General features: G+C 43.2%; 1 protein-coding gene across 2 annotated transcripts in view; it reads right to left on the reverse strand.

The window, feature by feature from the left end:
- Nucleotides 1-13,743, reverse strand: part of IQCH (IQ motif containing H) — a 1,923,049-nt gene that overhangs the window by 998,669 nt on the left and 910,637 nt on the right. For both annotated transcript variants that reach the window (XM_069625132.1, XM_069625131.1), the window contains one exon: nucleotides 5,427-5,602. In XM_069625132.1, coding sequence (XP_069481233.1) covers nucleotides 5,427-5,602 — 176 coding nt within the window. The remainder of the gene's footprint in view (nucleotides 1-5,426; nucleotides 5,603-13,743) is intronic.

Here is a 13,743-nt window from a genome sequence, read left to right on the forward strand (position 1 = left end):
AGGTGGGGGCCTCGTTACAGTGTGCTGAACTCACACCATGTTTGCTGGGCAAGATGGCGTCTAGGCCTAACTTAATTTTTGGTAAATGCAAAGACGGGGTGCGTGTGGGCAATGTCGTCGGCGGGTGAACCCCCCTCCACCTGGGCCCGGGTGGCATGAGGGTGCGCCCAACGAGCCATGGCCCTCACCTGGGGAGGGAGCTGTAGGTGAGGAGGGCCTCGTGGCCATTCCTCCCCTACACCAACCATCCACACGCTTATCATCTCTGTCTGGAGGGATAGACAGGTACGCAAGTTTGTTGGAAGCTGTGGCTGCCTGTATGACCAGAGTCTCGGGAGTTGGATGTTTTGACAGATAGCCGGGGTCGCTACTGGCTGGGCGGTATTTTGATGCGAGGGACTTATTTACCAGAGGAATAGAATCCGGAGTTTCCCAATTCTTGGCTACCCTGTTTTTTAAGGCTACATGAAAAGGTAGTACTGGGTCTTCAGTGGGACCATGGTCCAATATATATGTTAAATAGTCTTGGACCAATTGGGCTGGTGGTCTAGCCCATCCCAAGTAATCTACCACCTTGGTCATTAACTGATGGTAAGATCGACTGGCATGCTCTCCTGGATCTGGTCTACCAAAGTCATTCTCAGGAAAAGTGTCAATGCCACTTGCATTATGTAAAGACTCCACCAAATCCCTCATTCTGCTTTCCTCTGAGATCAACCATTCTGGGACATTTGGGGTGCCATATTCCAATCCAAAAGGTACATTTTCCTCATCGGATTTCTCCTGTTCCTCAAAAATTGAGGTCAAGGATTTGAAAAACTCCTTCCCAGGGAGATGCTTGAAAACCTTCTCTGGGAGAGGAGGAGGAAGAGGTGTAGTACCAGACTCTGCAGAAATGACATGTTTTGTAACTTTCTCCTTCTCTGGTTTCCCTGGCTTGGCGGGAGCCTTTGGCGCCGAGGGTTTCGGCGTCAATAAAGGCGTCGTCGACAGGGTCTGCTTCGAGGGCGTCGAGGCAGTCTTCAACGATTTTCCCTTTGAGCTGTGACAGGTCTCGGACGGCGTTGGTGACCTCGAGCGGTCGACTCGACTCGAGCGTTTATCGCTCGGCGTCCTAGAAGGTTTCCTGTCCTTCCTTTTACGATCACCCGGGCTCGAGGGCGTGCGAGTGTCAGAGCAATGACGCTCCCGGCCAGCTTCCGAAGAAGGCGCGGACCGAGGCTTCGCCTTCTCAAACACCTCCATCATTTTGACCCTGAATGCTTCCCACTCTTCGGAAGACGAATATTTCGTGGGGCATTTCATCTTTTTCGGAGACTCGTCTGATGACGAGGTGGAGGGAGACCTGTGGTGTCGTTTCTTCGATTATTTTGACGAAGACGACAAGCGATGAGAATCGCTTCGGGATCTAGATCGATGCCTTTCGCGTCGAGGAGATTTCTCCTCATGGGGTCTCCACTCGACGCTAGAGGCTTTTCGATCCTTCCAACCTACCTGTAGCTTTCTTCTTCTTTCTCGCATCGCCTGACACTTCGAACAGGCCTCCATGTCGTGGCCTTCTCTGAGGCACCACAAACACTCGCGGTGCGGGTCCGTGATCGACATTTTTGAGCCGCGCGACTTGCATTTCTTGAAACCCGATCTCGGGATCGTGGTCGGCGTCGATGACGAGGACATATTTCTTATTATATTATATTTCTTCACAGAACTCGAGGCGCGCCGAATGTCCGAAGCAACCTAACTGCGGAAAAACGTAACTGAGGCCAACGGGCGCCGTGCGTGCTACTTATACACCCGATGACGTCACCCTCAACGGAGGCCTTCGAGGGACCATCGACTCGACGACACCGACGCACAGCGCCCTCTGCCAAAAAAATTTCCGAAGAGCAGCAAAGCTGGATGGAATACATCTAAGATGAGGAATACGTTGGAGGACACAATCCACTCGAAACCTATTCCTTCTCCTTCCTGTTTTCAATTCTTCTTTCTCTTCTTTCCATCAGTCAGTGAGTCTGTCAGTGTTGATCCTGATTGAGTGTGTGTTAATCCTTTATAGAACAGTAACCCCACCTTTTTGAGGTGTGTATACTTTCCACAATCTAATTGGTCAATGTATGTGATTGGCCAGTATTCCAAATGTGACATCATAGTAGACATACCCCTCAGAAGTCATTGTGCATATTAATGAAGAGGGCAGTTTGATGGGAGTCCCTGCAGTTTCCCTTCCATTTAATGTGATGTCATCTCAGGGATTTCTAGCATTAAATATGGTCAAATTCTGAATTTGTAATTTCCACACATATGACCACTTTACTAATAGGCTCGCCAGATTTATCTCTCTTGCGCTAGTCAAACAAATACAATTTTCATCTTTAGAGCATAAATGGGTACTGAATTATAGATGTTTCCATTTAACTCACTTCTATATTTATATTCAAATTATTTTACCATCTAAAAGTGATGGTTTTATCCCCGCAGATGCTATGATATATAATTCAATGTTGTGTTCTATTTGCTTGCCTCAAAATACAAATTCGCTTAATTTGCGTAATGAAAAAACACATTAGAACAATTGTTCTTGACGACTAAAAAGAGCATTTCAAGCTGAATGCTTTACAAAAAGATTTCTTTTTGCTGCAACTTTCCTTTCCAGAATTATGGGTGAAATAGTCCCTATGTAACCTTTAAACAACTTATTTTTGTATTTATACATATTCTCACCAATAACATAGCATCTGGTGTCTTCAGTTCTTTAGCTGGTAGTTCAGAGCTAGAAGCATATATGACCAAGATGCCTGGCAGTGATATGGTCTTTTTAAGTTTGAAGTACTCAGGGGTTTATGACTTTTGTCCTGCCCCACTTGTACAGTTCCCAGATCTGGTAGATTTTCAGATAACACTTTATTTTTCCAGTTATCAAGATTCTTTCTTTCAAGAGAGGCCAGGGAGATGGAAATCTCAGATTAGGTAACACAGATCTGCTGGTCAAGCTGAAACCCCATTAGTTCTTCATTATCTTAAACCCACCATACACAGATGCAGCCCATAAGAATTGTGCCTTAGTGACCTAGCTGCAGGCCAGTCAATATCCCCGCTGCTGAACTTCAAATGAATTACAACTCCATGACAGTGCAAGGAAGATCAGTTCTGTTGTCGATTCCCTGGGGGTGTTGAATTGAACAGCAAAGCGGCTGTCAAGAGTTCAAACCTATAGCTGATGCTTGTTCAGGTTGGCTTCTCCCAATTGCCACTTTTTAAAGTTACATTTTTCTGTGTCCCTAGATTTGACATTTTCAACAAAACACAGCTGTTTATCCATTGCACTGGTCTTTCAAAACTCCCATCAAAAGTCCACATTTTCAACATCGGTAGGTTTCATAACAATTAAGCCTGATTTCTGTAAAGGAATTAAACATACACAGCAGCATAAAATGCAAGCCCAAATCCGTTTTTCTTTGTCACTTCATCATGTGTGTTCTTTTTCTCCTAAGATTAAGCAGTTACCTATATTAATAAAAGTTGCAGAATGCTTTCTGGCACTTCAACTGTTAATCTCGGGCCTTGTCACTATATTTTGATGTGAGAGGACTTGAAAATATTGTGCATGTGTTTTTGAAATGCTTGATGCAGGCCGCAGTTTACATGTTTGTTTTGAACATAGCATGTTTCTCTGCATCATTTCTTTGAATTAGATTTCCCTACTAGAGGATTCCCGAAGCCAACCTGGGTTCGGCAGGAAGGAACAGATCCTACTTCCCAAACCACAGACTGAACTTTTTTTTTTCAAGCTCAGTTGAAGCTAACAATGCCACACCAGAGAAGGGGGCACGCCTTAACCTCCTTTGTTTGACCCAGCACACACACACGTCCTGGGAAAAGGAAGACGAACGGGACTGGCCATGGCAAGGGATCCAATCACAGGAAAAGGAGGGAAGGATAAAAAGAGCAGAAGGAAAAAGGGGGTTGTGGGTTGTATGGGTGATGTGAGTTGTGAATATGAGACAAACTAAGAGACCAGCAGGAGGAAAATGGCAGCGGCGGTTGGTGGAGAAGGGTGGTACAGCAGGCACAGTATTGGTTTTGGAGAAAACAGTTGTACAGCGTGGGTCGGCGTGTCTGCGTGGTGAGAGGTTTCAGAAATATAGTCTAAGGAGTGGTTGTGAAGCGCATGTACTGAAAGCAGGGTGTTTGCGTATGTATGAGGGAGGAGTAGTAGAGCAGGAGTAGCAGAAGAGTAGTAGGGACAGAGAGAGAACAGTAGTACTAACCCGGGGCTCCAGACACCAGGGTTAGAGAGGGAAACCCAAAGGAGTCAGGCCACAAATTGTCAATAAAGACCCCGGGCCTGTTCATGAGACTCTGAGTAATTTGTGGCTCATTTGTGACACTAAGCAGAGTGACCATAGGATATGAAAAGAAGTGGAAGAAACTGTCAAATGTGTAGGAAGTATGTGTGAATGTCTCAAATGTTTCAAAATCTATTTTCCCTGTTCAAAGACTTTTACGGTATGCGGTCCTCCATCGGGGACAGCCCAGCAATCTGGAGGAAAGAAGATAATAAGTACCAGCACACGGTGGAAGTTAGAAAGAAGCACACTTTGCAGCGAGAACCAGGACCTCAAATTCCTTCATGTACTGAACTAAGGTACACATATTAATTCAGACAAGACAACTTCTGGCTTACTTTAACGGTCATATAATAAAAACGTTTTACTTGTTTCCTGAAGCACAGTTGGAATTTATAAGTGAAGAAAACCCCCAAAACTCTCTAACTGTGTTGGCCAAAGATTGCATATCTCATGAGGCCATAGGTCTTATCTCAGAACCCCTGGCCCGACTCTCTAAATAGTGACTCTCCCATCCTGGATCATCCTCCCATGCAAACATCAAATAGAGGTGCATGGCTTTGCCTCTGCTTAATACCGTGTTGCAGTCTCATTGGAGATGTACATCTGTTAAACAAATAATTGCTGGGTATGATTATTAGCAGAAAGCATTCCTGTGCACTATCCCACTTAGTAACCCATGGATAACATAGGCTAGTGTGAAGAATTGCAGGCAACTGCAAATTAGTCCTAGGACTCTCCCAGAAGCTCTGAAATAGCTCCACTGGGAACAAAGTTAGAGGTGAGGTCTTCGCATCAGAATGGCCAATGGTAAAAAAAGATCTTCTTGCCACCACATGATTTACTACCCCCACAAGAACTCGATATCAGTGAAATCACAAGCAGCCCTCTACTTGGGTAAACCTTAAATCCTTAAGCAGAAGGCTATATTACCCTAGACATAAAGCAGTGAAATCTCCAACAGAACAATTAAATTTGTAATCATATTTTATGGGTATCTGCCAGAGCATTAGAAGTGGTAATATTATCCAATTTAATTTAACAGATGCTGAAGCTGCAGTGATTAGAGGAACTACTCACAGGAAAGCTGTTTATCGCCTCAGGTGTGAGGATTCTAAATCTGTTTTGCATGTCGGCCTCATCGTTGGGGTTCCCTGACCGAATAGCTGCTTGCAGACCAAGGAGCTTGGAGTAATACTGCAACATCTCGTCATTCATCTCAACGGGGGAGACATAGATCACATCGACATTGGGATCTGAAAGAAAAAAAGAGGATTGACATTACATACCAGTGAGGTGTGTGAGGGGTCAGAAATTCGAGACGGACACAAAGGTAAAGTTTGCATTTTAGAAAATGAAAAAGGGTGAGATAAACACCCATCTTTCCCTATCCGAACGAGGATGTCCCTTACCTAGCAAACTAAACTAAAGAAAGATGACCTAGTGTCCAAATGTCTCTGACCTTCACACTAATAAACACAACAAAATAACATGGAATATTTGGCTGTTTTCATTTCAACACAATAGAATATGAGATCAAAAAAGATCAAGTAAAAGCACTCCTTGTGACCAGGGTTGTATTCCCTTACCCTTGATAAAGGCAGAATACCCTCAGAGAAGTTCTGATTCAACAACGTTCAGTTCAGTTCAACACAAAAGATCTTTTTATTCAATTGTGATCTTCTACTTGATCATGTAAATGTCTCTTTCATAAACACTTTTTCCACATATCACAGCAACGGGTGTCTTTCCCAATATCCTCCTCTTCCAATGCGTCCTTACACTTGTTAAAGAAAATGTCTCTTTCATAAACACTTCTTCAACAAATCACAGCAATGGCGGTCTTTCCCAACATCCTTCTTGGTAAAGCAAAACAAATGTCTTTCTCTCAAAACATAAGTTCATATATTAAAGCAATTATGAGCATATCACATTTCTTCTTCAAATGGAATACTTTTGTTAGGATAACACAACTACTTTTGGTAGTGCCACACTTGTTCTTCAAGTGAAATACTGTTGGCAGGATAGCACAGCAACTAGTTCTGATAATGGGAGGTTTGTAAGAACACCAATGATTCAGCGTTATGTCCAAATTTGATTTAACAATTTAATATTCAAATATTAGTTCAGTTTTGATTAATTTATTAATGTGTTGCAGTTCATAAATAAACTGTTCACATAAATACAAATCGTATATAAGCATCCTCATAAAAATATTCAAAAAATCTGAAATAATGCATATACAGACTTAAGTCACAACATATAATTTGAAAACAAATGTATATACAATAGTCATTCTACATTCTATTTCCATATAAAACTAGATAAATTCAAGATAAAAACTAAACAAGTCACTTGTGTTCAAATAGAAATACCTAATAAACTCTTGATCACTAACCACAAGTTATACACTGCTATGAAACACTTCAGGTTCACAGAATTAATATGGCGCCACCAAACGATGTACTCCTTTATATGATCCACATTATGTACATATTTATCATGTCTGTACTAGGTGCTTGTCATCTTCGGGCAGCAAGTTAGTAAATGTTTCCCTAATTGAACCGGTTCTTTATCCTTGCATACTCTGCAGCTGCGCTTGGAGCAAGTTACTGTATTACACCTGTGTTTTCCAAGACTGGGAGATGGTTAATCCTAACAAGCAGGATAAATTGTTTAAGTCTTATCCCAGGGAACTGGTTCAAGTAATGTTGTGGCTTTTTAAATGTATAGAACATGTGTTTCATGAATTCATATTTTTTTAAATGTTCAAGGCAAGTGTAGTTTTCTCACCAATCACTTAGATCTATTTTCTTTGACAAAGCAGATTTTGCAGAGTAGGTGAATTCTCCCTGTCCGTTACTCCAGTTTATCATGGGCAAGACATTTTCAGTATTGGTCCTTAGAGGCAACTTCTTGGATTCCCTACAAACTTCATGTCAAAGCGAGACCATTAGTTGGTTATTAGAGGTACTACTAATCTTTGGGTAGAGTTCCACCCTTCTCTTAAGGACCATCGATTTCAAAGATTGCATCCCCAGTTCTAACCTGATGATAGCAATCGGGATACAGGCAGGGAGGCCCAGAATATTTTTCCAAAATTTGCCCTCCACTACCTGTAGCCACTTAACGTCAATCTGTTGAAGAGCTTCAAAGCTGTATATCATCATAGGGGTGGGAACCTGCTGAAACAAAAGCTGTGCCGCCCATATACTGAAACCCCCATGGGTTCTAGTGAAATGATAGAGCAGAACCGTAATTTGAGCAGCTCTAATTTCTCTGGCTTGAATACATAATAAGTAATCATTTGTAGTCTCAAAGTCGATGCAAAGATATCTATAGTTGAGTGTGTAAAGTATAGCCAGTTCTTGCACTTCAAGACTTATTTAAGTGATCTTTTTGCCGGAGAAGACCATAACTTGGGTCTTCTCCAAGTTGATTATTAGATCGTTTCTTTTAGTGTAGAGCCATAATGCTTCAGCTGATCATCGTAGACCACTGAAAGTCTGGTCAAGAATGACCAAGTGATATGCGTAAGCAAGCACTGGGCATCCATCTACACCTATTCGTGCAGTCATATTGCCTTGCGAGTCTAGTTTCAAAGAGTTATTTTCATGGAGAAGTCTTAAATAATACAGGCGACCCTGAGGGCAACCAAGTGTTTCTAATTTAGACCATAATAGCTCTCTGCGAACTCGATCGATAGCGGCTTTAAAGTCCACAAAGAGGGCATACACATTTTCCTTGCATTCATGCATAGAGTGTCTAGAATGGCCAGATTATACGTGGTGGAGGAGCCTGGACTAAAACCACTCTGAAAGCGGTTAAGGAGCGCCCTCATATCAATCCATCTTTGGAGTTCATTAAGAAGAAAGCTGGCAGAAATGTTGCCGGTGCAATCTAGCATAGATAATAATCTATAGTTTGCTGGATCAAACTTGTCACCCTTTTTGTGTATGGGAATAAGTATAGCCTTCTGCAATGAGCTCGGAATTCTTCCTTCACTAAATACTTTATCGAACAGAATCTTGAGGAGCTCTGCCCAAAACAACGGTTTGTTCTTCAGTGCGATGTTTGCCAAGCCATTCGGCCCCAGTGCACAGGATGATTTTAATTCTTTTATTTTGATGATAAGCTTGTCTACCGTGATTGTAAATGGAGGACAAGGAGGGTCAGTCACCATGGCACAGCTCCCTATCTCGCCACAAGGGATATTAGCTTCCTGCAAAAAACGTTCCCATCTTTGAGCTCCGATGGGATTAATCATAGGGTTAACCTGTTCCCTCGTGCTTCCGCAGTAGAGCCCATATATTACGGGTGTTCTTGGTACAACATTCTCGTATAGTGTCCTGCCATTATTTAAGTTTATTTAAGTATTTTTTTTGTTTGATCCATGCATTGTATTTATTCTTAAGTTACCTGCAGGTAGCACGGTAGGAAAGTAAAGTGAAACAGGACTTCTTTGCTTTTCGAATTGCTGCTCCGAGTGCTCTTTTGGCATCCCTAATTTCAAGATCATACCAGTTAGTCATAGGCTGGTCAATCCTAACTATTTCAGTTCTAGCTGATTCACGTTTCAGAGAAAAAGCGGCTATCCAGTTTGCAATATTGTCAATAGTCATCCTCTGAAAGGGGGCAGCGTCAGGATGATAGGCTTCTGATATGGCAAGGTATTAGTTCAGTTTTCCAGTGCTCACAAAGTCATATAGTGTCATAACTAAGCCAACATGTGTTTCGAGCATAAGGACTTTTTCAAGGCAGTTTAGTATCCTATATTGAGAGAAATGTCTGTGAGCTCTGCTAGTTTCTCTGGTTATGGACGTGAATACAGCAGGGAAATATGTACTCAGTTATAAAGGTGATAGCCGAGTTTGTTTAGGATATCACAGCAACTACTTCTGGTACTGTCACACTTGTTCTTCAAAATTTTCACTATAGAACTTTGCCACAAAAACAACATCTTCTTCTTTCCTAGTCCATTCGCCTGCCAGGAATAAATACTATTGATCCCTTTCCTGGTTTACTCACCTGCCAGGATATAAACTCCTACAACTCTAGTTATGCTTTGTGGCAATATTTGTTCCAAGATCCTCCACATCTGTATCCTTTGTATGGAGGGTTGAACAATGTCTGCCTCTCTTTATAGTCTCTTGACTCTTGGTAATGTACTGCGATGGACCTTCTATCTTTTTTCTGTATTCCGGTTGGCTCCCGCATAACTCCTGCGGTCTGCACAGCTTCTTCCCAGAGTTCTGACAGCTCCGGCAGTCCTCCTGCACACTGAATTGCTGCGCGTTGGGTCGGGAGCACATCTCCCTCTTGACGGGGCTTTTCTTCTCAATACCACTTCCAGCTGCGCTTACTCTGCCACGCCACGCAGGTTAATCTAAAAAAGTGATAAAAATTGCCTGAATGCGTGATTTGGCCGAACGCCCGAAAACTTTGACCAAATCACGCATTCGGTGCTGAGGGCTGCGGGGGTGTCCCCCACACCCTTGCTCTCTATATTGTGAGCAGGGGTGTCCCCCGCAGTCATCCCCAAAAAATCTTTTTTTTTTTTTTAAAAAGGTGTGTCCATCGCGACCCTGCTGTGCCGGTTCCCGATCACGGAAGTGAAAGGGAACAGGCGTTGCAGGGACCAACGAGTCGGAGGCAAGGTAAGTAGGGGGGAGGGTGTGTGTTGGGGGTGGGGGTATGGTTGGGGTATGTTGGGGGTGTGGCCAGGGATTTGGCCAGGTCAGAAATGTTCAGGGGAGAAAAGACCGAAGATTATTTAAAAATAATTGTCTTCAGTCTTTTCTCCCTCAAACAATTGTAACTCAGTCTTTCAACCCCATTCCGTGCCACGCCATCACCCTTCATGTTTCTCGTCTGCATCAGCTGGCGTTTCTCTGTCTGCTTCTGCGACCGACCAAGCATTAAGGACTGCCTCTGCCTCAGCTACTCCTTCAGCATTCTATTCTCACCCTTCTTTCAGCCTGAATTTAAATGTCCCGCTCAGGTGTTGTGGTCTAGGACAACTAGACCGCATAGTCTGGTTAAGGGCATTGTTGATCCTTAATAACTCTGGGCTCCACTTCTTCATCCCATTACAAAGGGCATTATGGATCCTGAAGTCCATAATGGTTTTTTGATTTTAATGTTCAATTATTTTGGATTGTTTTGTGAAATTAGCATTGTCAGAGTTATGGAAATTTGTTTAAAAGGTTTGTGTTTTAATCTTGGGTTTTAAACCTCTATTTAAGACCTAATCTTGACAATTAGAGGGTGTTGCATTCAATTCTTGAACCGTCAAAGTATACAGCTTATTCTGATAAGATGACTCTTCACAACCTGTTCTGTGGGTAATTTCATAGGAGGGATTTGTAGACTGGCGGCATGACATTAAATATTTGGGGATCTCATCCTCATAAAATGATGAATACTGGGTCTCTTCCAAAGGAGTCACAACTTCCCCTGACAGCCATCTCCTCCCATGTGATCCTCCCTCATGATTCTACCCCCAGGGTTAGGATAAGGTAGCGGCTGCCTTCCCCTTGTTTGTTTGGGTATTTATATAGCACTACAAACCCTCAGGTATCTGAGCGCTGCTTATTTCCCACGGTGTGTGGTGCTCATTTATCGACCTCGGAAGGATGAAAGGCTGAGTTTGGCCCTGCCGGGATTCGAACCTGCATCAGCAGGCTCTGCACGGATGTCAAAGCAGCGCTCTACTCGCTGTGCTATCTGAGACTTTAGGCTGGGGCTTAGTGATGGCTCTGTAGGATTCATCACAGGTGCTAATTTGGCTCCTAGGAACAAGATTGCACTAGGTTCAGATCCCTTGTGAATTATATTATTCATAAATATCACAGTGTCTGAAGCCCCTCGATCGCTGTCCCTTAATTCCATTTCCAAACACACTGCTTGCAGGTCTTGTGATTGATGAATCACCAAACCCATATCTACAAAAGGCAATTGCTAAATCCTAGCATGAGACTATAGCGGTGGTCATTTTCTATAGATTTCCTAGTTCCTGAGGCTCAACACACCAGCATGCAACTGTACCTGTAACTTCCCATCCTTAGACACCTTTGATCATAGTAAAGGCAGATGCTTCTCCCACAGAATGTCAATTGGTCTAAATCCTGCCATCTAAGCCATGAGTATCAAAAAACAATCACTATACTCTCAATAGCATTGTTCAGTAATCTTTAAGGACAACCGCAGGACATAAGGTGATTACTCTGTGAGCATTAGCTAGTCAGAGGACAATGCGTGTTAAATTTGCACACAGTTTACTATATTTTAGTCCCCGCAAGAGCAGAGGTACTGCCTACTTAAGTGCTAGTCCACCCGCACACACCATACAGGAATCGGGGGAGGCCCTGATTTTGTATAATTAGTTTGCCCCATTTCTCATTTCTTCTGTCTCGCTGAGTGATGAGATCACTTCACCCTCTGATGCTTTCAAAATAAAAGAATTAACACCAGAACCCCGAGAGGAAAACGAGAAGGACAGGCTGCCCCAGAGAATTTTACAAACATTACAGCTGCTACCTAGCCCAAGGAAAAGCTTAGCACAGCGTCTAGTGGAGATAAGCCTATCGCTGCAAATAGGTGTCGTGTTCACCCACCTTGGATCCCGGATCTTGGCCATGTTGGCATGTCGCCATATAAATAACTCTTCAGTTGCCTTCATGCATAGCGGCTTGACTGTGCCTGAGTCAGCCTTACTCTTCCGAGTGCAGACACAGCCCCCCAAAGCCCTCAGAGAAACAATCCACTATGCACAAAGGTACTTGAGGAAGTCTTCATATGGCCACATGCTGGTTAGCGTAATAGTTGGGATCCACAGTTGATGAAAATCAGCTTATAAGAACAGGTTTTACACGCCTCTTCATCAAAAAATAAAAATAAGTGATTATAACTTTTTTAAATGTCTATTTGCCCCTAAACATATTTTGTAAGTAATATCTATTACCAATTGGGTATGATTTATTTTACACTGTCTTTTTAATTTTTGGAGATTGGGTAGACATTTGAAGTTCAAGATTTCTCCTCATTTTTGCTTTTTCAATATAACGCATGGCATAGTTTCATTCTAGAGTAATAGTCTAGCAGCAGAACTCCATCTTTAATAACAAGAGGCTAAAGCACAGCGGAATAGCCCACACAAAATCTTCCACTGGCTTTTCCTAGTTTCAGAATGTGCCTGGAGAGTCCTCATGTTTGTTTCCGAGGGTGCAGTAGACTGGGTGTTCCCACAGTGTTTGCACCTGTTGAAACTTTCTCCTATAGGTGTTGTGATGATTCAGTAAATGTCACTTCTCCCCGAGGCAGAGCCCTTTCCCATGTGGCCAGGGAGGTGAGTCGGGTACCTGATAGTCCCCCTGGGGGTGGTATAATGCGGGAGGGTCTAATGGGGAGGAACTCCACTCCCCCTCTGGGAACAAGGACGACCATCTAGGATACAACCCTTATAAAAACTTCACACCCCACATACTTTAGCCTCTCCCTCCTCTAAAAACCTATTTGTAGATGGTAGATCTTTATTTAAAGAAAGACTTTATTCAGGTTTCCACACATTTTTTGAGGAAACCCCAAAGAGAGAGAGAAAAAAAACACAAAGAGGGGGGGGAAACAAACATCATCAGGATAGTAAAATTCCAATTCATTACCCCCCTCCCTCCCATTCCCTCCCTAAACCCAATACAAACAATTACTACAAACCGGTCTCAGTCTCTGCAGGATTATATGATCCTCGGGTCTTTCTGGTCGAGAGGCAACTGATATCAATAGTGTGAGTTCAGTATAGTTTCCTGGAGGTGCCCATGCATCTGGATTCAGGTTCAGGGGGGTTTATCATCTGGTGGGGTGAACAGTTCATGCACCATTGCGTTTGATGCTGTGATATCTACAGAGCTCCCTCTCCCGCCCGTTCTTAATGCCTCGTACCATATTGCTGCCTCTGCCATGGACCATCTTTTCAAGTCTTTCCACCCTGCCTCTAATCTCGGCCCTTCTCCAGATTTCCAGTTCATCGCGATCCTCCTTTTGGCTAGTACCCATTCTAGGTCGATCATTCTCCTCATTGCTCAATCTTTCCCTGGGTGTTTGTATAGTCCTAGGTGGCATGCTTCCGCTGACCATTCCTGGCTTTTTATAGCTGCTCTAATCCCTGCCAGAATTTCTGGATTGTTGGACAGGACCAGAACATATGCCCCACATCTGCGTTTAGTTCTCCACATCTTGGGCATCCCTTTGTCCCTGCTCCTGGGCATTGGGAAATGTTCCGGGGTGTCATGTATGCCCTATGGAGTACGTACAATTGTATCTGTTTTAGCCTAGAGTTTCTTGAAACCTTTTTTGGGTATAGCATTGCTTTTGACCACTCCCCTTCTGTTATTTCCCTGTC

The sequence above is a fragment of the Ambystoma mexicanum genome, chromosome 11 (assembly GCF_040938575.1).
Source record: "Ambystoma mexicanum isolate Mex_15411 chromosome 11, UKY_AmexF1_1, whole genome shotgun sequence".
In the NCBI taxonomy this organism is placed as follows: Eukaryota; Metazoa; Chordata; class Amphibia; order Caudata; family Ambystomatidae; genus Ambystoma; species Ambystoma mexicanum.